The 25241-nt window shown below is 42.8% G+C and overlaps 1 protein-coding gene across 1 annotated transcript; it reads left to right on the plus strand.

Annotated features, from left to right (window-relative positions):
* Nucleotides 1–513: 513 nt before the first annotated feature.
* LOC138803042 (sphingolipid delta(4)-desaturase/C4-monooxygenase DES2-like) lies at nucleotides 514–19108 on the plus strand. The gene is made up of 4 exons (XM_069986869.1): nucleotides 514–597; nucleotides 1399–1510; nucleotides 13612–14354; nucleotides 18115–19108. Exons 2-4 carry the CDS (start codon nucleotides 1429–1431, stop codon nucleotides 18256–18258), a joined length of 969 nt encoding a protein of 322 aa, XP_069842970.1. The 5' UTR covers nucleotides 514–597; nucleotides 1399–1428; the 3' UTR covers nucleotides 18259–19108.
* Nucleotides 19109–25241: the final 6133 nt, after the last annotated feature.

Raw genomic sequence — 25241 nt, forward strand, 5'->3', positions numbered from 1 at the left:
GGAAAGTGCCTTCTCCTTTAATATTCACCATGGGAACAGAGCCTAGCAAATTTTATTTTTTAAAGTCCTGTTAGCACCAAATAAACATTTTTCCACAAGGCTGGAAATAAGTGGAAGTAAGAACTGCTCCCCCTAGGTTGGATTAATGCTATGCGCCCCCACCACCCTCATCACCATCTCTTAAGAATGTAAGAACCTGTTACGTAACTGCGCCCGTTACCCTCATTACAATCCCTAAAGAAGGTTAAAAGGTGCAACATAACTGGGTCCATTGATTTTCATAGAGAAAAGTTCATTTCCCTGCAGGATGTGGCTGAACAGGTTGAACAGGTGACAGTATGCTAGGCGTGACAATGTATTGGGGAGTATTCAGCGCTTTAAAGGACTAACAGGTTCTACTCGTAGTCACATGGATATCTTATCTGTAATAGGGTTTTCTGTTGACACAGAGGGCGTATCCTATAGGAGTACAGAGTACAGGTGAGACAGATCCTCCCCTTGCTGGTGACACTGTCACACACCTTGTCACTCTCTCTTTTCCTCCCTCTCTCTCTTTCTCACTCCATGCTGCACTGCTGACAATAGGACACATCACAGGTAATGTACCATATACTGATACTCTTAAGTGTGGGGTCTAGTACCTGCTCACCATGCCAGTAGCTATCGTCTCCACTTAGATGGTGTTATCACACTTTTATCTGTATGTCCTATATCATTAGGTAACACTGCATATATTTTGCAGTCATCTATAGGTGCAGTTTAGATGGTGCAAATATGCTAAACCCAGACTTTATTTAGTGCTTTATTTTATGCTATATAATACCATTAATTTGTATATCAAAGCTTAGAAAGTGAAAAGGTATGGAGCAAGTGCACAACCATTCTCTTTTTCCCGGCTGACCGGGGGGTGGGGGAGGGAGGGGTTCTAGGGTTAAAAAGGTTTTATTTTTTTGTACAATTTATAAAGATTGTTATGTTTATGTTATTATTGCGACTATATATTGGGATAAATTGTAAAATTGTGAAAAGAAATAAAGAATTTAAAAAAAAAGAAAAGGTATGGAGCAAGTGCACAACCATTCTCTTTTTCCCGGCTGACCGGGGGGTGGGAGGGGGAGGGGTTCTAGGGTTAAAAAGGTTTTATTTTTTTGTACAATGTATGAAGATTGTTATGTTTATGTTATTATTGCGACTATATATTGGGATAAATTGTAAAATTGTGAAAAGAAATAAAGAATTAAAAAAAAAAAAAGAAAAGGTATGGAGCGAGTGCACAACCATGATAGTGAACAAGTAAAACAGAATGTAATGGAAGAATGTAATCCTAAGATGGTACCCGATATGTGATCATTCTTTTAGAAGCTGACCTGTAAAGATCCCTATCTTATCATTCCACAGGTGATCCCATTCTTCATACCATTTACCATTATGGGTAATAAAGTGGTAAGGGATAACTTTGAGTGGGTGTATACAGACCAGCCGCACTCAGACAGAAGAAAAGAGATTTTGGGTGAGTACAGACTGAGATGCAGAAGCGATGGAAAAAACTGATTCATTCCTTTATGTTGACTTACTGATGTACGTGTCACGCACGTCCTGATATCGCTTAGAAACAGAAGGTACGGGGGCAGCTAGTTGCGTCCTCTACACACAATGGAGGCGCCCATTAGGTAGATACTGTACATACCTTAGTGATGTCATTATGTGATGTCACGACTTTTGTGCTTACACAAGGACTAACTCATCAGATCTTAACCCTTAGTACTTTAAGAAGTGGTATTGAGTTTTTTTTTTACAAGTTTTTATAATCATGGCCACATGGGAACTACAATGTAACCCAAGATTTTTTCACCTTATAAACTTCCTCTACTTCTATGGTGCCAAATTGCAAACCCTTAACTAATGTTTTTGTCATACTGTTTCCAAACCCAAAAGCTCTGCCTTTGATTCCCCTTGGCTGCAGTAGTTGGATGACACCCTAGGGAGTCCAACTTTGGGAACATATTGGACAAAGTTCAACTGCTCTTTATATAGATAGACGCTAATAATGATCATGATCTTTATAACAAGATGGCCACCTTTGGGAACATAGCCATAGGATTTGTCCATGTTTTCCTGGCAGCCCTAGGGTGGCATCCAACTTCTGTAGCCGCGGGGAATCAAATGCCAAGTGTTCGGGTTTGGAGAACATTGCTGAACCCGAACAGTTTTACAGGTCCGCTCAACAATGGCAGTAACAGGTGCACTTATGTAAGCCCTAGACAATAGCTGGGTGCGGGGCAAGTACTTGTTTGGACAACTAGCTACGGCTTATCTCCTGGGAAACATAGGATTGTCCACACCATGATTTTCAAGCGCTGTTTTCTTTCCTTTTTTTTGTTGTTGCAAGATTAGAAATCAGGGATCTTTATAACAGGATGCAACTTGATGACTATCTTCTTACATCTTGTTGCTATTGACTTAAGTTTAAAAAAACAAACAAAAAAAAAACAGGTTCCATCTAGAAACATAGACTCATGTTATTAAATGTTCGGAAAAAAAGTAGCCTGCATCATTTTTGTGTCTTGTTATATCCAGTTTTAAGCTAGGTTCACACACAGGTGGTAAATAATGAACATTATTCAGACAGTCGTAATAAATGACAGACATTATTCTATACGGTGTGTGCACTTACGGACAATTTACCATTGACTTCAATATATAGAAAATACGGCTTTATTTTAACCTCAAAATTAGAGACCTATTTTTCTTTATTTTACGGTGTGTGAACATAGTCTTAGGCTATGTTCCCGCAATAGGATTTTATTGTGAAAAGGCGGCCATCTATTGATATTGACGGATGCACATAATGATCATGATAAAACCCCATTGGAAAAACAGAAGAAAAAACGGATGGAAAAAAGTATGCATTTGTGTGCATCCGTTTTGACTTCCATTATATCTAAATGCATCCTTTTTTTTAAAGGACACAAAAATTAGGTCGACTAAGTTTTTGCGTACATTAAAAAAAAATAGACCCATTTTGATCCTTTTTTTTTTATATATATGGAAGTCAGTGGAAAAATGGATCAAAATGGAAGCACACAAATGCAAAAACTGATTGCAAAAACGTAGTGTGAACCCATCCTACATGGTAAATGTGGTCCGAAGAAAAAGAAAACAGTACTCCAGGGCAAGTAGGGCATAGGAATAGAACATGTATGGCCAGCTTTACTCGGAAACCACAGAAGTCTCTAGATTGATCTGTGTCTAGGCTGATTTCACATTGCATCTGTGACTGTCAGAGGAATGCATTGTTGGACTCCCTGACATACACCTCCATGTATATGACAGACGCCACTTAAAGGAATCCATCATATATAGCAGGGGTCCTCAACTGGCGGACTGCGGAGGCCAGCTGTCCGGACCCCTGGTGTCCCCCATGTGTCCCGCTCCCCACCGCAATGCCTCCCGCCCCATAGGCGTACTGTCCTTAGATGTCAGTACGCCTGTGGGGCTGGGGGCAGTGTCGGCCCGGCCCCTGGCTGATACGCGCTCTCTGAGGATGTCCCGGGGATTCCCCAGCAGAGCGCGCATCAGTGACCTCAGTGTACACCGCCGTCCTGAACTTCCGGGAAGTGCAGGCCAGCGGCGTACACCGAGGTCACTGGTGCGCACTCTGCTGGGGAATCCCCGGGACATCCCCAGAGAGCGCGTATCAGCCGGGGTCCGAGCCGACAGGAGAAAAGAAGAAGACAGCCGCAGCGGGGGAGCGAGGTGCTAGGTGAGTTGTGGTTTGTTTGTTTTTTTTGTCTGGGGGCCATCTATAAGGGGAGAGCACAGGGGGGGCTATATACTACTGGGGGGGTACTATATACTATTGAGGGAACGCACAGGGGGCTATATACTACTGGGGGGGGCTATATACTACTGGGGGGAGCGCACAGGGGGGCTATATACTACTGGGGGGCTATATACTACTGGGGGGAGCGTACAGGGGGGCTATATACTACTGGGGGGAGCTCACAGGGGGCTATATACTACTGTGGGGAGCACACAGGGGGGCTATATACTACTGGGGGGCTATATACTACTGGGGGAGCGCACAGGGGGGCTATATACTACTAAGGGGGCTATATACTACTGGGGGAGGGCACAGGGGGGCTATATACTACTGGGGGGAGCTCACAGGGGGCTATATACTACAGGGGGAGAGCGCACAGGGGGGCTATATACTACTGGGGGTACTATATACTATTGGGGGAGCGCACAGGGGGGCTATATACTACTGGGGGGCTATATACTACTGGAGGGAGCGCACAGGGGGGCTATATACTACTGGGGGGAGCGCACAGGGGGGCTATATACTACTGGGGGGAGCTCACAGGGAGCTATATACTACAGGGGGAGAGTGCACAGGGGGGCTCTATACTACTGGGAGAGCACACAGGGGGGGCTATATACTACTAGGGGGAGCGCACAGGGGGACTATATACTACTGGGGGGGCTATATACTACTGGGGGGAGTGCATAGGGGGGCTATATACTACTGGGAGGAGCTCACAGGGGGCTATATACTACAGGGGGAGAGCGCATGGGGGGGCTATATACTACTAGGGGGAGCTCACAGGGGGGCTATATACTACTGGGGGGAGCTCACCGGGGGCTATATACTACTGGGGGAGAGCTCACGGGGGGCTATATACTACTGGGGGAGAGCTCACAGGGGGGCTATATACTACTGGGGGAGAGCTCACAGGGGGGCTATATACTACTGGGGGAGAGCTCACCGGGGGGCTATATACTACTGGGGGAGAGCTCACAGGGGGGCTATATACTACTGGGGAGCAACAGGGGGGGCTATATACTACTAGGGCAGTCACCCCCTTTGTACCCAATATCAAAGTGCTGGTGAGCGAGAAAAACACCAGTTTTCCCGCTAATAAGCAGCAATTCTGTATGTAAATAGTTGAACATTTGTGAAAAGTAACAAAACACGTTTCCTACTGATGTTCAGCTCGGACCTTAACCTGACAATAGACCCCGGTAAGTGGCCTCTCACTAAAAGTTGTTGAGTACCCCTGATATATAGGGTCACATGTTAAAACACAATCAAACTCAACGGAATAGCAAAGAAGTCTGTACTATTCCATCCAGCAAGCCCCAATGAATACTACCCAAGTGGAGGCCAGAAAGACACACTTTTGGGCTATGTTGAATAATGAAGGTCTATGGATACATTTAACACATACAGGCTATGTTCACACTACGTTGCAAATCGGCAACAACGACCATGATTACTACATAGCTTATGTGGTGCTGCCGTCTATGGAATCGTGCCCGGAGTGTATACACATATAGTAGTATACACTCTAGCCTGGATCCCGAGCGGCGCCGCAAAGAACTGACATGTCAGATTTCTGCGGCCACTATTCGTTCAAAACCTGTCAGTTCACACAATGGAGCGTGCAGCTCCGGCCGCATGCTCCATTGTGAGCAGCGGGGAATTCAGATTCGGGCGCGTCCAAATTTTGTGGCAGTAGAGATCATCCAGCCAGTACTGAGGAATCGCCCGGGATGATCTTCTCTGACACCGGCCGTTCCATGACCTGGCTGGGTCACAGAACGGCCGGTGTCTCATGCCATGTGAACATGGCCTAAATGTGCAGAGCTATATGGAGCTATATGCAGCCTGACATGACTTGTACTTGCACATGGAATCTTATCACAATACTGATAGAATTCTTATTTTCCTATTTAACCAGCCCAGTAAAATAAACACACCCCATCCATCAGGTCCAGATAATGATGTGTCCCAGAAGGCGGCTGTGTACAGGCTCCATATACCTGCAGCTCCTTCTCAAAAGGCTAAAAGAAATGCATTTTAATTAAGCCATTTCTCCAAGGGATTATACAGTCTATGGGGAACAGAGGTGACTATTCTCATCACAGTCATCATCATCTTGAAACGCACTGGGAATTAGTACACTTAATAGCCAAAGCAATATGCTAAAGAAAGGTAATGCAATGACTGCCAGGCATATCCTTCCAGAACGTATAGATAATAATGTCAGCCTAATGATCTTCTGTATGAAACGGTCTCTAAGCAGACACGGTATGGATGTCTATAGCCGAGCTCGGCCTTTATTTGTTCCCATCCAGCTTCTCTGTGAATGGCTATTTTAAAGGGGTATTCCACTCAAACATAACTTTTGATATGTTGCTGCCCATGGTAAGACTAACAATTCCTTCAATACTTGTTATTATCTATTCAGTCTCATTCCCCCAGTTCTGAGCTGCTGCTTTCTGCTGAAGCCACAAAAATCTGTGTGTGAGCTTTTCTCTCTGTCTTCAGCAGAAAACAGCAGCTCAGAACTGGAAGAAGGAGACTGAATAGATAATAACAAGTATGGAATGAATTGTTAGTCTGACCACGGGCAGCAACATATCAAAAGTTATGTTTGAGTGGAATACTCCTTTAATTCCACATGTAAGGCTATTTTCCCGTCATAATTTCCCTATACATCTGTCACATACCGTAACATAATGAGTTTAATGTACTGAAAGTAGTCTGCTAGTGACTATAGTCGGTCCATTTTTGAAACATGTATGTTTCACAAAAAGAACTATACATCTGAGAAATGGTCCAAGCATGGTTGCTGCTTAACTATGTTCAATCCATTAAACTCAATGGGCCTGTTGTCAGAATTCCCTCTCCTTTTTTGGCAGTTGCCATTGTACAGGAACGTATATACCCTGACATTCTGCAGTCCAAGAAAGCTGGAAAGTAAGGGGGGAAAAATACCATTAAAATTCCATAAGGGAACTCGGCCTTAGGGTCCTATTAGATGAAGCAATTTTTCGACCATTAACGATAAACGAGCAAACAAACGGATTGATGGCCGTTACTTGCGGTCATCATGTCCTCACTGATCTGTTATTTTCAGAGCTATTACACCTGCAGGACCTATGGGAATGACCGAACGCTGTGTTATTACGCCGAACGATTTGCAAACAAACTGCGAGCGATCAACAATGATTTTAGGTCCAGGTCTAAACAAGAGATCAACGATTTCTCGGTAGTCATTTAATTGTTGCCTGCAATTAAACAAAACGATTATCGTTTACATTCAAATGACATAATGATTTTCGACCTGTCCAGGCTTGTCGTGTGAAATTTTTAAGTAGGAGGAGTGAAAGGAGGGTAAATAATAGTGCTATAATCTTTAATACTGATATATATATATATTTTTTTTAAACTTTTTTATTAACCAATTTGGAAGGCTTCCCTCCTATCAATTTTAGCAAAAACATCACTTTTACGGCTATATTTCTGCATCTATAGAACCGCCATGGGCAGTCCTACTACAGATCCCTATAATGCGGTCAGGCCAGGTCTTGTGGTTGTTATACAGATGCAAAAACCCAGTTGTATGACACCTTGGTAGAACTGGCCATTAGGCTACGGCTACACAGCAATTCCCAGTCCCGTGATCATGAAACACCATGTTAGATTACATGACTCAACCTCTCATTCAAATGAATAGGGTAATATTGTGACCCTCAAGTGACTGGAGAGAGGTGGATACATATCCGTTAATGAGAACTCTGTAAGGCCATAGCCAAATGCTTTTGCTGGCGTCTACTGCATGTAACATGTTTATTTACAGTGTTTTACATAGATTTTATGGTGTTTTTTATTGTGCGTAATTTTGTACATTACAGATCAGCTTCATATTTAAAGACCTCTGGTAAAACAGAAGTTGTGATTGGTTGCTGTAGCCAAACCAGACAATCGTTATCAATTGACAGATTGATAGATCTGGGTCACAGAGACCTAGGGGGAAGCCTTTACAGCCATTTATTACTTTAGTCTATAGTAAAATATAAAATGTGCTACTAAGCCTTTTGGGGTGAAATGTTACATGGTTGATAACCGAAACAATAAGCGCTGCATGTGCAGAACAATTATACCTGGTAAGAATTAGAAAGATGCATGTGGCGGTACATGCTCACCTGGTATGGTTGTACTATAGGCATGTCACTAGTGGCTATGCAGCCCTTCACCTCCTGGTGTCTCTCTATAGCAGGATAGTAGGAAGAAAAATGGTGGTTCTCAATGGCGCAATACCCTCAGTAATGGATCAGACGGATGGACCTCCAACATCAGAGGAACATAACCCAGACATGGAATCCAAACTTAAAGATTAAAGGGACTTTGATTCCTTGAAACGTGTTACGATATAGTCCCTTTAAGCTTAAAGTTTGGTTTCCGTGTTCGTGTCATCTTCCTCTAGTGTTTAAGGCCTGTCCATTGGGTCCATTACTGAGGGTATGGCGCCAAAAAGAACCACCATTTTTCTTCCTACTATCCTGCCATGCGTTATTTCTTGTTTTTTTGGACTTTTTTTATTTAAGTGCTGGCATTTTTATAGGGTGTTTTTCCAATAAGTAATTGTATGATTTGATGTGCTTTGTAATGTGAAAAACGGTGGAGGGAGAAGATGTAAAAGATACTAGAAAAACACTAAAAATTCATGAAAGAAGGAAAGGAGAACCTGCCGCCGTCCAGCTGCTGCAAAACTACAATTCCCATCATGCCTGGACAGCCACAAGTGTTTAGAATGAGGGAAAAATGAAGGATTGGTGAGGGCAAAATTGTATAGCCACATATCTTATTCAGCCTTGGAATTTATACACCGCACTGACTGTAAAGAAGGGATTAGTGAGATGGGGAGATTACAATAAGCCTACACCGGACAACCCTTGATGTTGTGTCTCTTCACCTGGACGCAGACGTGTGTCGTCATGGCGACACCAGGCCTCAAACAAGAAACAAATCAATTGTTGTCAGGGTGGAAGACAGGTGCGAGTTTACACTTCACAGGTGTCATGGTAGACATTGGATATGACTGCACTTCCCTATGTAGGGAAGCGTGAAATGCCTTTGTAAGACTGACACTGTATTTCATAGGATTATAGTATAATTATATATATATATATATATATATATTAGTGTATATTTCCTACTAATGCCTAAATGTGAGGAGGGAGAGATCAGGAAGAGACGGGGGTGCTTCCCTCCCTTGAGGGAGTGTATGGGCCAGGTCTCCTGAGATCGGGGTTGAGCGTGATGGGGAAAAAAAAAATATCACTGCCCTACCCCTTTGTTCTCAGAGAGATAAGCTGCCGCCGGAGCTGTGTGGCTGCGGCATAAAGGGTTGGCCACTTTACAGTAAAATTGTTCAGTGTCCAGTATTAGTAAGTGTACTCACTGAGCCTCTATATGTCTATAGAGGACAGAGACGAAGGGGCAGGATCACATGCCAGCCATGTTATGGACTGAATCACCACAAAGAAGGGCAGCACAGCCTGGAGGAGGGGAGTATGATTTTAGTTCTACGAGGTACACAGAGAGCTGTGTAAGGCCATGTGCAGACTACATAAGAGACCGGCTGTTCCGTGACCCGGCCGGTCTGTGAAAAGATCATCCTGGCCGGTACTGCAGTATGATCTTTAGGGCCGCAGAGTTCTGATGCCGGTGCATCCGTACACGCCCACATCAGAACTCTCCACTTGCACACTATGGAGCAAGCACGCAGAAAACCCTGTCAATGCACCCTGTGGAGCGAGCGTCTCCGGCCGCCCAACTCCTCCTGTAATAGAGGATAGTGCAGAGCATTGCACAGATGATCCAGTGATCGGTCATGCAGTCCTTGTAATAAGCTCAAGAAACAATGAACTACAAGATGACATGGTTCTCATAGCTGTATGTAATAGGGCCCTACAGGGACCCTAGAAGTAATGCATTAGGTATATACATATTGTATGCCACAAAAAACTCCTGTGGGATGCATACAACCATGTACATTACAAAGAAGAGCCCATGGTGGGGGTAGGGAAGCCGATAAAGCTCACATAGCCTGAGGGGATTGTTATCTCTATGAGCGGTCAAAGTACCTGTTTGAGCAATTTTATGAATGTAGTTCCTCCTCCCCAACATGATGTCATAGCTGCGTCTGACATACTACATTATGTGGCTGTTGTTCTACATATCATACTTATAAAATTGTTGGTAAATGCTCATATTCTGATATGACTGAGAAGTAGCTGGGTACAAATATAAGGCCATAAATGTACTGTTTGATCGGATCACCAGTTCTTTGTTCTAGCAGAGGAGTTGGCTTCAGCTTCAATGAGCACAACTATATCCTGATAATTATTACCAAACTTTATGATATTCACCGTCATTCTGATTGATCAGCAACAAAGTAACTGATTAACTGCAAATGTTTTTATGAGCGGAAAAATACCTAAGTAGAATGGAAGTGGCTCTTGCACTAGTAGTCTTTCATATGGATATAAAATCAGGTATCCATCCACAGACAGCTGTTTCGGGAAGTTGCCCCTCATCTGTGGAGCAGGATTCTGGCTAGGTGGGAGCAATGCCTAGTAGAACCATAAGAGAAACTGATCTCAAGGAGACCAGCCAAAGATAACACTGTCAGCTGATCTCCCTGAGATAAGTGATCTGTTTCTCTTATGGCTCTACTAGGCTTTGCTCCCACCTAGCCAGAATCCTGCTCCACACTGATGAGGGGCAAAACCCTGAAACAGCTGTCTGTGGATGGATACCTTAGTTTTTCCCTTGTTATTACATTGACTTATAAGGCCACTTAATATGGTGGTTTTGGTGGTTTTCCTACAGGAGCCACCCCTTGGCTTGGCCCTTCCGGGGGGAAATCTGGCTAGTCCTGTGTTTCGAGACTCTTAAATAAGGCTCCACTGGCTCTTTGTTTGCATATTCATGTTTCCCAGAGAGCAATGCACCTAGGATTTCACTGTATTGAGCGCTTTAACCAGCAGCCGACAGTGTTGTCTTTGGCTGGTCTCCCTGAGATTATTGATCTGTTTCTATTATGGTCTCTAGAAAGGCTGAATGACACATATGATGAAGATGCCATGCTGGTGATACTGACTGCAACCTAACTTTCCCATAAATAGATCTGACAAGAGTGGGAGTACAGGACATCTATCTAAGCTGTATATACATCCAATGCTCTCCTAGCTGCAGATTATATAGAGAGAAGGATCCGGCATTTTGGATTTCAACTGCCTGATCCTTTTATGCTCAGGGAGATAAGCTGCTAACCAATATGTCTGGCAGCTTCCTTTTCCCCTCTCCATATTTAGATCTTAATTGCTTGGCCAAGCCTTCTCTCTGCTTGTTAACAAATGGTTGAGGTCTCTGTACCCAGATAAACGATAAAAATGTTTTCTTACTGATTGTCCTACCTGGGAACTATGGCATTCCCACAGTATATAGCCGTAAAGAGGACATGTCATCCCTTTTGACCTGTCCTTTTTAGCAAATACAGGCAATGCCCTTGAAATTACAATTCTGGATCACCTGATTTTATACCTGTGTGATGAGCCGTTCCTCGGTTATTTTTACTAGAATTGTATGATTGAATAGTCAACTGGGTGTTACCAACTTAGGGCGTGTCCCTACACTGTCTCACATTATCCAATCAGAGATGTCAGTGCCCAACAGTGTAGGGACACGCCCCCAACTGGTACCACCCAGTTGGCTATTTAGTCATACATTTTAAACAAAAATAACAGAGGAACGGCACATCACAGAGCTAGAAATGTTTTAGAATTGTTATTTCATGGGGAATACAAGGATTTACTAAACCAGACATATAAGTAGAGGTGACAGGTTCTCTTTAATATCTTATAGATGGGGACCCACAATTATATTGAAATCTTGATTCCTCACCATCTTGCTTGCAGCCTGTATTGCACAGTTTATATAACTCCCATAGAGGTTCATTGGAAATCTATGATCTATGGATACAGCATAGGTTGCGGTGCTACATTGTTTATGCAACTCTCAATAATGTCAATAGGAGTTACGCAACAGTTGTTTTTAAGTTTCCAATCATCTTTGCAGACCGAAGGGAGTCAGGGGGACCCTAGATTTCGAGTGAGGTGTGGGACCCACAGTTATAAGACATTGATGGCATTTCCTATGGATGTTCCATAAATATCCAGATGGGAACACTCCTTTTATGCAGCTGTATTAATGATGGTCATTTATTGATTAGTGTAACACAGGGGTAGGGAACCTTGGCTCTCCAGCTGTTGCAAAACTACAACTCCCATCATGCCTGGACAGCCAAAGCTTTAGCTTTGGCTGTCCAGGCATGATGGGAGTTGTAGTTTTGCAACAGCTAGAGAGCCAAGGTTCCCTACCCTGGTGTAACTGAACGTGTACAAACTACATTGAATATTTTCCTTGCTTCTTTACCCTCCAGGCTTTGATCACACTGTTAATTATACTCACATGGAGAGGGAATGTGAGCAAAATGTTGACAAAAAACACACCCTTATACCAATGGTGTTTACTTGGCCAAAGGCATGGGGGAATTCTTTGTGCAATCCAGCTCCACAGTTTACAGTGGAAAAGCCTTCCAATGCCAAACCTAACAAACCCACATCTAGTTACTAGTCCGGTTTGCTATCAGTAGTATTTGGCATTTTTAAATGTCCGTAAAGGGGAACTAATCTCGACCTCAGTGTATAATGAAGGTTGTATAACCATGATTCAGACGCTGTACCTCCAACGTAAAGATGTAATCCAAGGCAAAGAATTTATAATTTACATGTTTGGAGCCAAAAGATGAAGAGATTATATGTCTATATTGGTTACATATCTAAGCGTCAGTACTGGCTGTTGTTAATAAAGCTGGGTTCACAGGCAAACACGATGAACTGCAAATTGCTGCAGTTTTGCAGGGTGGTTTTATGATGTGGGAACCACCCTAAAACATCCTTCGATTCTACGTAGAGATGAGTGAAGCAAGATTTGCTGCAAATCCGGCTGTCAATGCGATTCATTCTGCAAAGCGAATTCCTGCCCATTTGTTAAGGAAATTCACAAAAAACAAAATGGCGGCCGCACATGCTGTCTGGAGCGTCACTGGGAGGGAGAAATGGATTAACCATAATCCCTAGCGCCCGTCCAATCAGCTGCAGGCCCCTCTGTGATGTCAGCACCCGCTATATAAAGAGGTTCAGTAACGGAGGTGGCCAGTCGCTGTTTGTGGAAGAAAGAGCAGGATGGCAGCAGGCAGCTAGAGCAGAGCAGGGAGAGACTAACAGAGAGATATAGGGGCAGAGAGGAGAGGAGAGGAGAGGAGGGCTTATTGGGGGTGATTTTTTGTTGTAGCTGCCAACCAATGTCCAGTTTACAAGTAACTGGGTGCCTATAGGAATTCACTTGGACCAGTAAAGACACAGTCCATATTATTCACTCACTGGGTACTATAAACTCCTATGGAGTTATACAAATTTACTGGGATCAGTGAATGGAGCTATTCCCTATTCCCAGGAGATAGCCAAGTATGGTGCTCAGCCATCACCAGTATCTCCTATAGACAATGACTGTGCATGCACACCCACTACTCCATCCCAATAGTAGACTCAGGACCTCATTCTCAAGATCGCATTGGGGAATACACCTTTAAGTTTTTCCACTATGTTTTGTATCTTTTTAGAATTGACTTTATACGTTGCATCACACTGATCAATCACCAATTAATATGTTTTTTGTTTTTTTCTCCCCAGCTAAGTACCCACAGATCAAGAATTTGATGGGACCAGACCCACAGCTTAAATGGACTGTCTCCTGCATGGTACTTGTTCAGATACTTTGCTGTTATCTCATCCGTGATCTTTCCTGGAAATGGCTTTTCTTCTGGTCCTATGCATTTGGAGGGGTGATCAATCATTCATTGACTCTTGCCATCCATGACATTTCTCACAATGTTGCTTTTGGTAACAAGTCAGCACGTTGGAATCGTTTCTTTGGAATGTTTGCTAACCTTCCCATTGGAGTCCCTTACTCAACCTCCTTCAAGAAATACCATATTGACCATCACCGGTATCTTGGGGGAGATGGCTTGGATGTGGATATCCCGACAGATTTCGAGGGGAGGTTCTTCTGCACACCTACACGCAAGATTATTTGGATCATTATTCAACCTCTTCTCTATGTCTTAAGACCGCTATATGTCAATCCCAAACCCATCACACATATGGAGGTTATCAATGCACTTGTTCAGTTTTCTTTTGATTTGGTCATATACTCATTGTGGGGATTGAAACCTGTTGTGTACTTATTAGCTGGATCCCTCCTGTCTATGGGTTTGCATCCAATATCTGGACATTTCATTGCAGAACACTATATGTTCTTAAAGGGTTATGAAACCTTTTCTTACTATGGACCACTAAACCTATTGACCTTCAACGTTGGCTACCACATGGAACATCATGACTTTCCAAGTATACCTGGCAGCAAGCTTCCAGAGGTAAGACTGGATCCATTACATTGCTTTAGACCTGTATATTGCTGTCTTCTACTAAAGGCTACATATTAGGGGAAGTTAGCTGATATTGCGGATTTTTGACAACTCTCTTAGTAGTGGGCATACAATATCTGGCAGATATTGACTGAAAATAAGCGTGTTCATGTTTAATTCAGCATGCCTAATCCTTTGTTCTTAGTCATAGATAAGCTCCCATCTTATAATTAGAGATGAGCGAACCTGCCGAGGTTCGGGTTTGTATGAACCTGAACTCTCGGCTTCTGACTGCCGCTGTCTGCCCGCTCCGTGGAGAGGGTGGATACAGCCGGAGGACCGCCTGGATAACTGGGATACAGCCTATGGCTATGGTCCTCCGGCTGTATCCACCATCTCCACGGAGCGGGCAGAGAGTGGCAGTCAGAAGCCGAGAGTTCAGGTTCATACGAACCCGAACCTCGGCAGGTTCGCTCATCTCTATTTATAATGCAGCCTACACTTTCCATGGTGCCTCAGTGACTGAGTGATTAGAGACTCATTACTGCTTAGTGCAGCAAGTGTTAGATCAGGGACAAAGAACTTCTGTTCCCTAACTCACACTATAGCGTATTCTATGAGATGCAGCTTCAGCTGGTCTTCCTATGTCTGGTTCTCCTTGTGATCTCATACAAACAGGAGAGCAGTGTCAGCCTATATATCACAAGATACACTACAGACTGCACACAGAGGAGACTGGCAATGTGAGGCAGGGAACTATGCTCATCAATGCATGGACTCACCTACTATATCACTGCTCTCCTGGTGTTAGAAATGATATTTTCCTCTATGTATGGGGGACATACAGAGGAGGGAGTGGATGGATAGGAAAGGTGATGATGTGGTATGGTTGTACTTAACCCAGGGCAGAGATTCAGGCTTCTTTCCTAGCTCTGTATCTAAATACCCCAGCCAAGGCTGAGATGTTTCTCATTCCTCCCAACTATGCCCCTGATGACTAAAGGATTTGATTTATATCCAAACTCAGACATATCTTACAAAAGTTCAAAATTTTGACCATCAATATACGCCATGCAAAAGGAAGTTGCAGTAGCACTACAGGTTCTAGCTCGTCCTACTCTTCCCAGGGTTCTCATTGTGCCTGAAACAGATTGTCCAGTGATGATATCTCTTCACCTTATTGGCGTCTTCAGCAGAAACTTAATAACTACTGTTCATCATATACACCAGAGCAGTAATATAGATTTTGCAAAATATAATTTGTATATTGCTCATTGCTCTAAGTTACCCAATGGTGGAGACAGTTATTATTATATAAAGTATGGGCAACGGAAACATAATACATTTTATAAGGGTGGAACTTAAAGCTGTCTTCCACTATTGTAGAAGCTGGTAATGTAGGGCCTACTCTTAAAAGTGGGTTTCTGAATACAGCTATGGGGGCCGAAATAGCCAAAGTCCAACCTTATAGCCACAGGCACTGCTAGGGGCCGGAGACCAGAATCCAAAGTTCAGGTAGGACAGGTAGATCAGACTTTGCAGTCAGCATGATTGATCTCTTTGTAACACATTACCTAACTGCATCATAAATGTCAGAGTTCCACCATGATGCAATCTCCCTAAGCTACTAAACTTTCCTCATTCTGTAAATACCTACTCCTTCTGTCCCTACTCTTATATGTGTCGTTTCAGCTATGGAATGTGTGACCTAACACCGTACTCTTTCTGTCACCATGATTTACTTAACGCGCCTTGATTGTCAGAGAGAAGTTTTTCCAAGAAAGAGAATAATGGCCCTGATAGTATTCTCTGATATGTCTCACTGTAGCCATGTTTGCACATGATGACTAAAGGCCCTATTACACCAACAGATCTGACGACAGATTATCTGCCAAAGATTTGAAGCCAAACCCAGGAGTGGATTTGAAAGGAGGAGAAATTCAGTCTTTCTTTTATGACCTGTTCTCTGTTTTATAGTGCATTCCTGGGTTTGGCTTCAAATCTTTGGCAGATAATCTGTCGTCAGATCTGTTGGTGTAATAGGGCCTTAAGGCTATGTTCACACAACGTATATATTTGTAAAACCACGGCCGTTGTCGCACATTGCAACAACGGCTATGATTATTACGAAAATATACGTTACCTTGCTGTCTATGGGATCCCGGCCGAAGCGTATACTATGTGTATACTATGTGGGATACCTAGCGGTGCCGCAAACAACTGACATGTCACCCTGTCACTAAGCACTATGCAGTGTACAGCTCCGGGTGCTTGCTCCATAGTGTGCAGTGGGGAGTTTTGATGTGGGCGTGCACGGATGCGCCTGGATCAGAACTCTGCGGCGCTAAAGATCAACTGGCCGGTAGTGCAGTACCGGCTAGGATGATCTTTTCGGAGACCGGCTGTTCCACGACCCGGACGAGTCATGGAATGGCCGATCTCTTACATTGTGTGAACATAGCCTAATATTGTACATGGGATTGAAATGTATAGCTGAAAATGGCACCAGTCTGATTTTAACCCTGTAAGACGACAGCATCGATCACCCTGGTGCCGACCAATATATGTATATATGGTGCTTGCCCAGATATGTATGTATATATGATGCCTGCCCATATATGTATGTATATATGGTGCCTTTCCAGATATGTATGTATATATGGTGCCTGCTCAGGTATATATGTATATATGGTGCCTGCTCAGGTATATATGTATATGTGGTGCCTGCTCAGGTATATATGTATATGTGGTGCCTGCTCATTCATATAACTGGAGGAGCTCTTTGATTAACTCTAGAGTTTCATCCAGTTTTTTTTTAATTCATTTTCTTTTTTATATACTTTTGTATTTTTCATTAGACATGGTTTACATCTATCTGTGGAGTTACAATAAAGTATATTAGTCTGCTGTGCACTGTACACGATTTCTGACCAATTAAACAATTGGGATATTAATCAGACTAATCATATAGATTTCTATCATATAGATAATATATATATTTTTATTTTTATTTTTTTTTTTTTTTTAAAGCGTTACTCACCTGCCTATTTCCCAGACTCTGCTATTCCACTGGTGGCCACTGCTCACTGATTGGTGATTCCTGGGCCAAGGACCCAAGGAAATAGCAGCTTATCTAATGGCTGACATGTCACCTCTTTGGGCGGACAATGGAATCCGCCTGAACATAGAATGGAGTTTATGGGAAAGGCGCACCATCACGTAGGAGCGGGGGAAGTGGGGGAGCAACGAAATCCGTTGCAACTAATCTGAGTGATTTGCTCAGTGTGCAAGGGCCCTTAGAACAGGGAACTCTTATCAGCAGGGATAGCATGGCTAATTGATTATACTTTTTTCCTCTAAGCCCTTTGAAAAAAATTCTAGCGCTGGGCAACCCATTTAAGCACAGCGGACATCCAAGAATTAGAAGTTGCATATTGCCAGTTTAAAAAGCCATGTTTTATAAAGCTAGCCATAAAGTTTAGATAGCCGTCCCCCTGACTCCACCATAGCCTAGCTGTGGCTTTAGATGTCTGTACTTGTTTTTCTTATGTTGAAATATAGTGCACATGAACACTCACATACATTTTATACTTTGTATTGGGTCTGCCAAGGTTTTGTATTACAGCCACAGTCAGTAGTATAGTTTTCACCTATCTCTGTCTTTACTACTATGGCCAAACGTGTCCTCAATTGCCGTCCTTTGTCACTGTCGCCTACTGCAATAAATTATGTACGTATTATATATTCATTCTTTTCTTCACCTTGACAGGTCCGTAAAATTGCTGCGGAATACTATGACACCCTGCCTTACCATACGTCGTGGGGGCGCGTCCTTTGGGATTTTATATTCTGCAAGGAACTTGGACCTTTCTCCCGGGTGAAGAGGGAATGTGAGCTGGCCAAGAAGGACTAAAACTCCTACGGATAATGAATTAATTTATTTCTTTGTCAATGCAAGATACTCTTTGTATTAATTTTTATAGAAGTGAAGTGTTTTAGAGAAACAACCCCACCCGAAGATTTAGGGCTTTGTGTGTTTTTGCCATTCGGAGCCTCCGTTATCTCACTGCAGATATAACATCACTTAAAGATGTATATTTTACTCTCTAATTTAGGAGGCTATGAAGGAATCATAATTAATCAAATATAATTGAATCTGTCTAGAGTTTTTATAAAATCATGTTTTTCTTCTAAGCTCAAGAGTTGTACAGGCTGGGCTGAGCAGCAGTATACAAGCCTCCTCCCTTCCCCACCACTCCCTTTTTTTATGATTGATGTACAAGCCTCAGTGCTAAAAGCTAAGCTGGGTGGTGTGGAGGAGGGAGGAGGCTTGCATGCTGCAGCTTAGAAATAAAAGAGGATTTTATAACTCTGAAAACAGTAATTTACTAAGAGACAGGTATAATTAGTTTTATTCCCTGTCATCTGCCCATGTCTGCATCTCTAAATATAATACAGATGCCCTTTAAAGTGCCTCAGCTTTCGGCTCATAGGACCGGCATGACTTTTATGGACTGAGGTGGAGGACCATTGAATTTGCGGTCAGATTGTTTTGAACAGTCCTCATTGCAGAAAAGAGGTTTCCCGCGGCCGTCTGGTATACTTTAAAGTCCTAACATTATTGTGCAGAAAATTGTTATAATAACTACACCGTATAATGATGTGACGGCACACTGAATTTAGTGTAGTGTTGTGTTTGGTTACAAATAAGATGATGTTTTGTATGTGGAACGTATTATTAAAATTTGCAACTAACATCAAAAGTGTCCATGAATGTGAAGTATTCATTCTTATATGGGCTGTTCGTCATGGAAGCTTAAGGCAAATAGATGGAAAGAAGTCTTGGCGGTCCCATCCAATTTTCATGTCTCATGTACATTTTTAGTTTCTACTTTGCCAAGATTGTATAGCACTAGTTAAGTGCTCATCCCTTGTGGAAATTCATGTTCTCACCAACAGGGGCGGATTAACTTCAACATAGGCCCCGGGCTTGGGCCTAGCATATTCCCCAAATTTACGGGACTGATTTTTCTCCAAATAATGTCAGAACTGTAGCGAGAAGACAATATACCACTGAAAGTATAAGTCTGTTTGGGTGGCCTTGGGCCCCCCAGGAGCTCAGGGCCCTGGGTCACTGCTCAAAAAGGACCTATTATAATTCTCTACTGCTCACCAACCATTAAAATGAGAATACAACCTCCCCTACCTCCAGGCTCCTCACCTCAGCCGCCACTATAATAATGAGGCCTTGTGAGACCATTGTTGTATAATGACAATATCCTGTGCACTCAGCTGCTGCATGACACAGTTATCAGGGCACCATGTATAGTAGGAGAAGTGTACAGATAAAAACATGATTTAATTTCCTTCATTTCTGGACATGTATATAGGGTGAATTGGCTATATCCTGTTTTTCTGGCTTATAAATGTTTTATAGCTTCCTCAGGATATGAGAAAGTATCGTCCATGAAAAGCAGCTGATAAGCATTGTTAGGTATAGGCTTGCTTCTAACCCCAATAGATTGATTTCTTGTTAGATGTTCGCAGCTCATAACTAGTGAACAGTACGGCATAACAACCATATTGTAAATATGTTCTGCCAGATGACTTGTAGCCATGTTAAAATCATAAGTGTCAAAAATCTTTATCTGTCCAGGTCTGGGAGTTCATACCCGCACTAATCGCTAACCGTTCTCTACCAATAGTTCACAATGCAGAGAAAAAGCAAGTGGCACTCACCGTGTCTTTAGTTGCAATGGTTTCTCCATTCACTTCTTAAGGCTGGGTTTACACTACATATGACACCGGCCCTTCTGTGACCCAGCCGTTGGTTTCAGTGAAGTTCATCCCGGCCGGTTCTGCAGTACTTCATTTGTGCTGGATTAGGATGAATCAGTGTGCGCCCGCATCTCGCATCTCAATTCACCTTAGCACACAATTAAGCCACACTCTCCACTGTGTTAGTTGTCAGGCTTGTGCGGCCACTATTCACTGAATAGCGGCCGCACAAAACTGACATGTCAGTTTTTGCTGCGGCCGCTGGGCATCCCACTCTGTCTGGGATTTCCTCTGACTGCAGTGCAATATAACTTTTCTATTAATCATGACCGTTGTGGCAACAACGGCTGTGAATAATAGTAAAGTTACATTGTGTGAACGAGAAGCTATTGCACCTGAAGATGAGGTGAGTTCCACTTGCTTTTACACTACATTGTGAAATATTGTAGCTTGTAACGTGTTAAGTGAGCACCCCTCTGGTGCGAGTTTGTATGTTCTGGACTGGGGATTCCACAACCAATATATTGTGTGTAGGTGGTGCCAGACTCACACTTTCTCATAGGGGGAGATTTATCAAACATGGTGTAAAGTGAAACCGGCCCAGTTGCCCCTAGCAACCAATCAGATTCCACTTTTCATTCCTCACAGATTCTTTGGAAAATGAAAGGTGGAATCTGATTGGTTGCTAGGGGCAACTGAGCCAGTTTCACTTTACACCAATTTGATAAATTCCATAAATGAGAAAACGCGATGCCAGGTCTCCCGCAGTAGATATCACTCCAGTGTCTTTGCATTATTATCCATGCTAGGTCAAGGAGGATTAGACACGCATGTGAAGACAGTAGAAACTTAGCAACCACACCTAGTCTCATTCACATTAGAGCCGACTGTCCACAACAGGTTTAACAGCTATTGTAAAAGAAAAATGTCGTAGCATTTGCATCCGTCACTAAGAAGCAGAAAAAGCTCAAACATGCAAAATGTGATGGATGGCATGCAAAAGCAGCGAAACTTTAGCTGAAAGCTGGAAACGGGTGCAAATGATGACTTATTGCTTGATTTTGCTATGTATATGTTATATTGCTCCGATTCATCATAAGGTTATGTATACACTGTGTTGTATTAAGTCAAGCAAAGGCCGTCGTTGCATTGAAATCAATGCGCAACATGTCAATTAATTCAACGGCTGTAGCAAACTACGGACATTGTTCAATGCATCGTGTGAAACCATGACCGTCGTTTGCATTAACGCCAATGCAACACATGTGGTGTGAGCATAGCCTAAAGATGATATGAAGCAACTATACAAAGAGATAAAGACACTCTACCATTCTGCATATACAGCTCCTATCCAGACCTATGTGTCTTCAGGGTTATAGACAGCAAACAACCCTGTGTGTACTGTGATTCTACAGTTATAGACTGTGGTCACATGACGTTTTTTTCCTATCCGTTTATTATTATTTAAAATGACGTTCATCATTTTACTGTTTGGCCGCCCGTCAGTGCAGTGACGGCTGTTGGTGCATTATTCTAGTTCAGGTGGACTGACTGGCCTTTGGGTGTGTCTTCCATTGAATTTAATAGTATTGATAGAGAAAGGACGGTGAAAAAAGAAAACTGTGAACAACTAAAAAATAACGTCAGTTGTTTGCAAAGGACATCTGCAAATAATTGTCATCATTATTTTGACGTCCCAGCAAACAGCATCTGTTACCTAATACACTGTGTGCAATGGGTGGCCATCATTCCATTGACTTCAATGAATTTTATTAAAGAGGTTATCCAGCAAAAATCTTTTTTTTTCCCCAATAAACTGGTGTCAGAAAGTTAAATAGATTTGTAATTAACTTCTATTTAAAAATATCAAGTCTTCCCATACTTATCAGCCGCTGTATGTCCTACAGGAAATGGTGTATTCTTTCCAGTCTGACACAGTGCTCTCTGCTGCCACCTCTGTCCATGTCAGGAACTGTCCAGAGCAGGAGAGGTTTCCTATGGGGATTTGCTACTGATCTGGACAGCTCTGCTCTGGACACAACATACTATTTTCTATGAAAACAGCAGCCGTTCTTTTCAGCCTGGGCGGCATTGCGTTGAAATCAAAGCAATGTTGTTCGTTTCATGTACACGTTGTTCGGTGCGGCAATACAAAAGAATGATCATGTCAATAACAGTTGTTGTTCCACGAACATCGGCCGTTATTAATCGTCTATGCAAACGGCTGCAGTCTGTTCATCCGTGGTGTGTATGGAAATCAATGCTTAGTTGATTTCCATACACACCCCGAATCGGCCGTATGGAAATAAATGTTCCTGCGGCTGTCAGAGTCTACGGGGCTTCTGGGAATTCCATCTACCATCAGCATGGTGAGAGGACAGCGTGTCTGTAGTTTTTCAGCATACCTGCCGCGGTCTCTAAGGCCACTGGGGAGAAGAGCAGATCAGAGCACATGCACCGCTCAGTGAAGTGGCAGAACTGTACTAAGCTACTACAGCCCCGGGGAACGCCCTTTGGGCTTTATCCCCTAATTTGCGTGTTTATATCTCAGCAATAAGTGATTCAGGGTAAGAGACCATATTGTAGACAGCCTTAAAGGGGTTGTCCAGGGAAAATCTTTTTCTTTCAAATCAACTGGTGTCAGAAAGTTATATAGATTTCTAATTTACTATAAAAAAATCTCAAGTCTTCTCATACTTATCAGCTGCTGTATGTCCTGCAGTAAATGTTTTATTTTCAGTCTGACACAGTGCTCTCTGCCGACATCTCTGGCCGAGACAGGAACTGTCCAAAGCAGGAGAGGTTTTCTATGGGAATTCATATAAAACAGAGACAGAGTTCCTGTCTCGGCCAGAGATGTCAGCAGAGAGCACTGTGACTGAAAATAAAACAACATTCACTGCAGGACATACAGCAGCTGATAAGTATGGGAAGACTTTAGATTTTTTTAATAAAAGTAAATTAAAAAATCTATATAACTTTCTGATATCAGTTAATTTGAAAGAAAAAGATTTTCGCTGGACAACCCCTTTAAGTTTAGCCATTAAAAAGCTGCTGACAGGTCCCCTTTAAAAATTTCACACATGGAATAGCCAGAATTTAAGTAAAAGGGATGTACTTTTACCTTTTGTACATTAATTTATTTCTAAATGATTATCTTATGGCGGATATGATGATATGAAGTGGTTAAAAAAAGTTTTCAGAATGAGGTTTATTCCAATGAATGACTTTTGACTCTTTGGCAAAGAAGGCTATTCAAGGTCATCTGACCTCCTGGAAGTGCTCATTGAGTCCTCATTACATGTCACCCACCATTGTGCTCTTATTGAGGGTCCACAATTGGGCAGACCCCCCTTTATTCCTAATAAGTGTGAACCAAAGGAAAGTATACCTGCTCTCCACAGTGCAGTAACATTAGCTTTGGCTCTCGGCCCAGGAAGTGTTATGATGTCCTCCTCTTGAACAGCAGCTTGTAGTCTCCATGTTTGACAAGTACTTGTGTCTCACTAATAGCTGATACAAAGTTTTTCAGGCTCCATTCTATTAATAATCAAAGCCGTGATTCCATACCACTTAGTCAGAATAATACTGTAACAGTGTCAGTGATTCATTGGAATTTTGGTGTCATATAAGTGATGTGTTGTTATAGTAGTATGTTACATAATAGGTGTTATACTCAAAGTATAGGCATTACAAGCCGTAGTGCCTAAGATGGGGGTAGCTATGCGGTGTTGTGGCTGCTGTGTGGGTGTAGGGTCACTTGGGTACTTGTCACAGTGGCCAGGAGTGGTGGTGAAACCCACCCCCGAACAAGCGGGCAATGCGATTGAGGTTTGGGTTACCCAAGTGTGAACAGGTGTACAGGTGCAGGTGCAAAAAATAATTGACCAATGACTTAGTCCAATGACTTATTTACTAGCCGCTACAAGATTAATTGGTTTACTAGCAAGAATTTCAGTGCAAATACAAGATAAATACACTTTTGGTAACTGCAGACAAGAGGTAGTAGTAATAAGAGTTGTGACAACAAGGGAAAGTAGAGGAACATCTTGAGGGCCCTGTCCAATGTAGCAGCGTACTCTGCCGGGATAGCATAGTAGAGAAGAGAAGTGACAGAAGAAGATGATATTCATACTCACATATAGATGCTTTTGATCTAACCTTTTGGCCTATAGTGGCAGGTTACCTGTCCTGCTAGGGTTGTACGAGGTCCCAGGTCCCTGCGCTAGGCTGAGCAGACTTTTCCAGACTTCCCAGAACAGCCCTGCATTGCAGAAGCATATTTCGACATACAAGTTTTTTGTCTTACTGGGGTCAGTACCTAACGCCAGGTGACTGCCCTGTGTGTTACAGAAGGTATACCTAGCGTGGACAATGTTTTCCTCAGAGGACGTCACTCCCTCTGTAGATTTCTAGCACTGCATGCTAGCGGTAGTTACTTGCATAAAAGAAAAAGCCTCTCTTGGTATCCAACAAGGGTCCTGGCTTAAGCCACGCCCTGGCTTCACTGCAGCAGGAACTGTGCTCTCTGTGTCTCTCTCCACTTTTACTGACAAAAGACCCTCCCACCAGGAACTAGCTTCTTTTTATAGGGGTACCTTAGCTAGCCTGTGATTGGTGGGGCAATGTGTGTATAGGGGAGGATGGACAAGATAGGAGAAGTAAGGGAAACAAGCCTGCACCTATGATTGGATAAAACATAGCAGGTGACACAAAACTGTTAACCCATGAGACCTTCAGCCCCTTCTGTAAGAACCTGCGTGAGTTACTTTACCCAGGTGTATAAAGACTTAGTGGCACACCTGTGCTGGGACACTACAACATTTAGCCCTTCAGCTGTTGCAAGACCACAATCCCCATCATGCATGGACAGGGTGATGGGAGTTTTAGTGTCGCTAAAGAATGCTGGAGGTTCCCTAACCCTGTCCTATATGGTAACGGGATCACGGTGCTGTAAATCTACACCTTACTAATGGATGCAAGATTTAGATCTACTAAGGTTCTACTGAAAATAGGTAAAAATTACACCTGTGATATATATACAAAATAGTAGAAGGTGCAAAATCTCCTAGAAGATTTCTAAGAACAACCTTGGTTTATCCAGTTGGTCCTGTCCCA

Source organism: Dendropsophus ebraccatus, chromosome 10 (assembly GCF_027789765.1).
Source record: "Dendropsophus ebraccatus isolate aDenEbr1 chromosome 10, aDenEbr1.pat, whole genome shotgun sequence".
Taxonomy (NCBI): Eukaryota; Metazoa; Chordata; class Amphibia; order Anura; family Hylidae; genus Dendropsophus; species Dendropsophus ebraccatus.

Bases quoted from the DNA above. Each gene is read 5' to 3' on its own strand.
- LOC138803042 (XM_069986869.1), top strand. From the start codon at position 1,429: ATGGGTAATAAAGTGGTAAGGGATAACTTTGAGTGGGTGTATACAGAC. The intron at 1,511-13,611 runs GTGAGTACAGAC...TTTTCTCCCCAG, and splicing joins CAGAAGAAAAGAGATTTTGG to CTAAGTACCCACAGATCAAG. The intron at 14,355-18,114 runs GTAAGACTGGAT...TCACCTTGACAG, and splicing joins CTGGCAGCAAGCTTCCAGAG to GTCCGTAAAATTGCTGCGGA.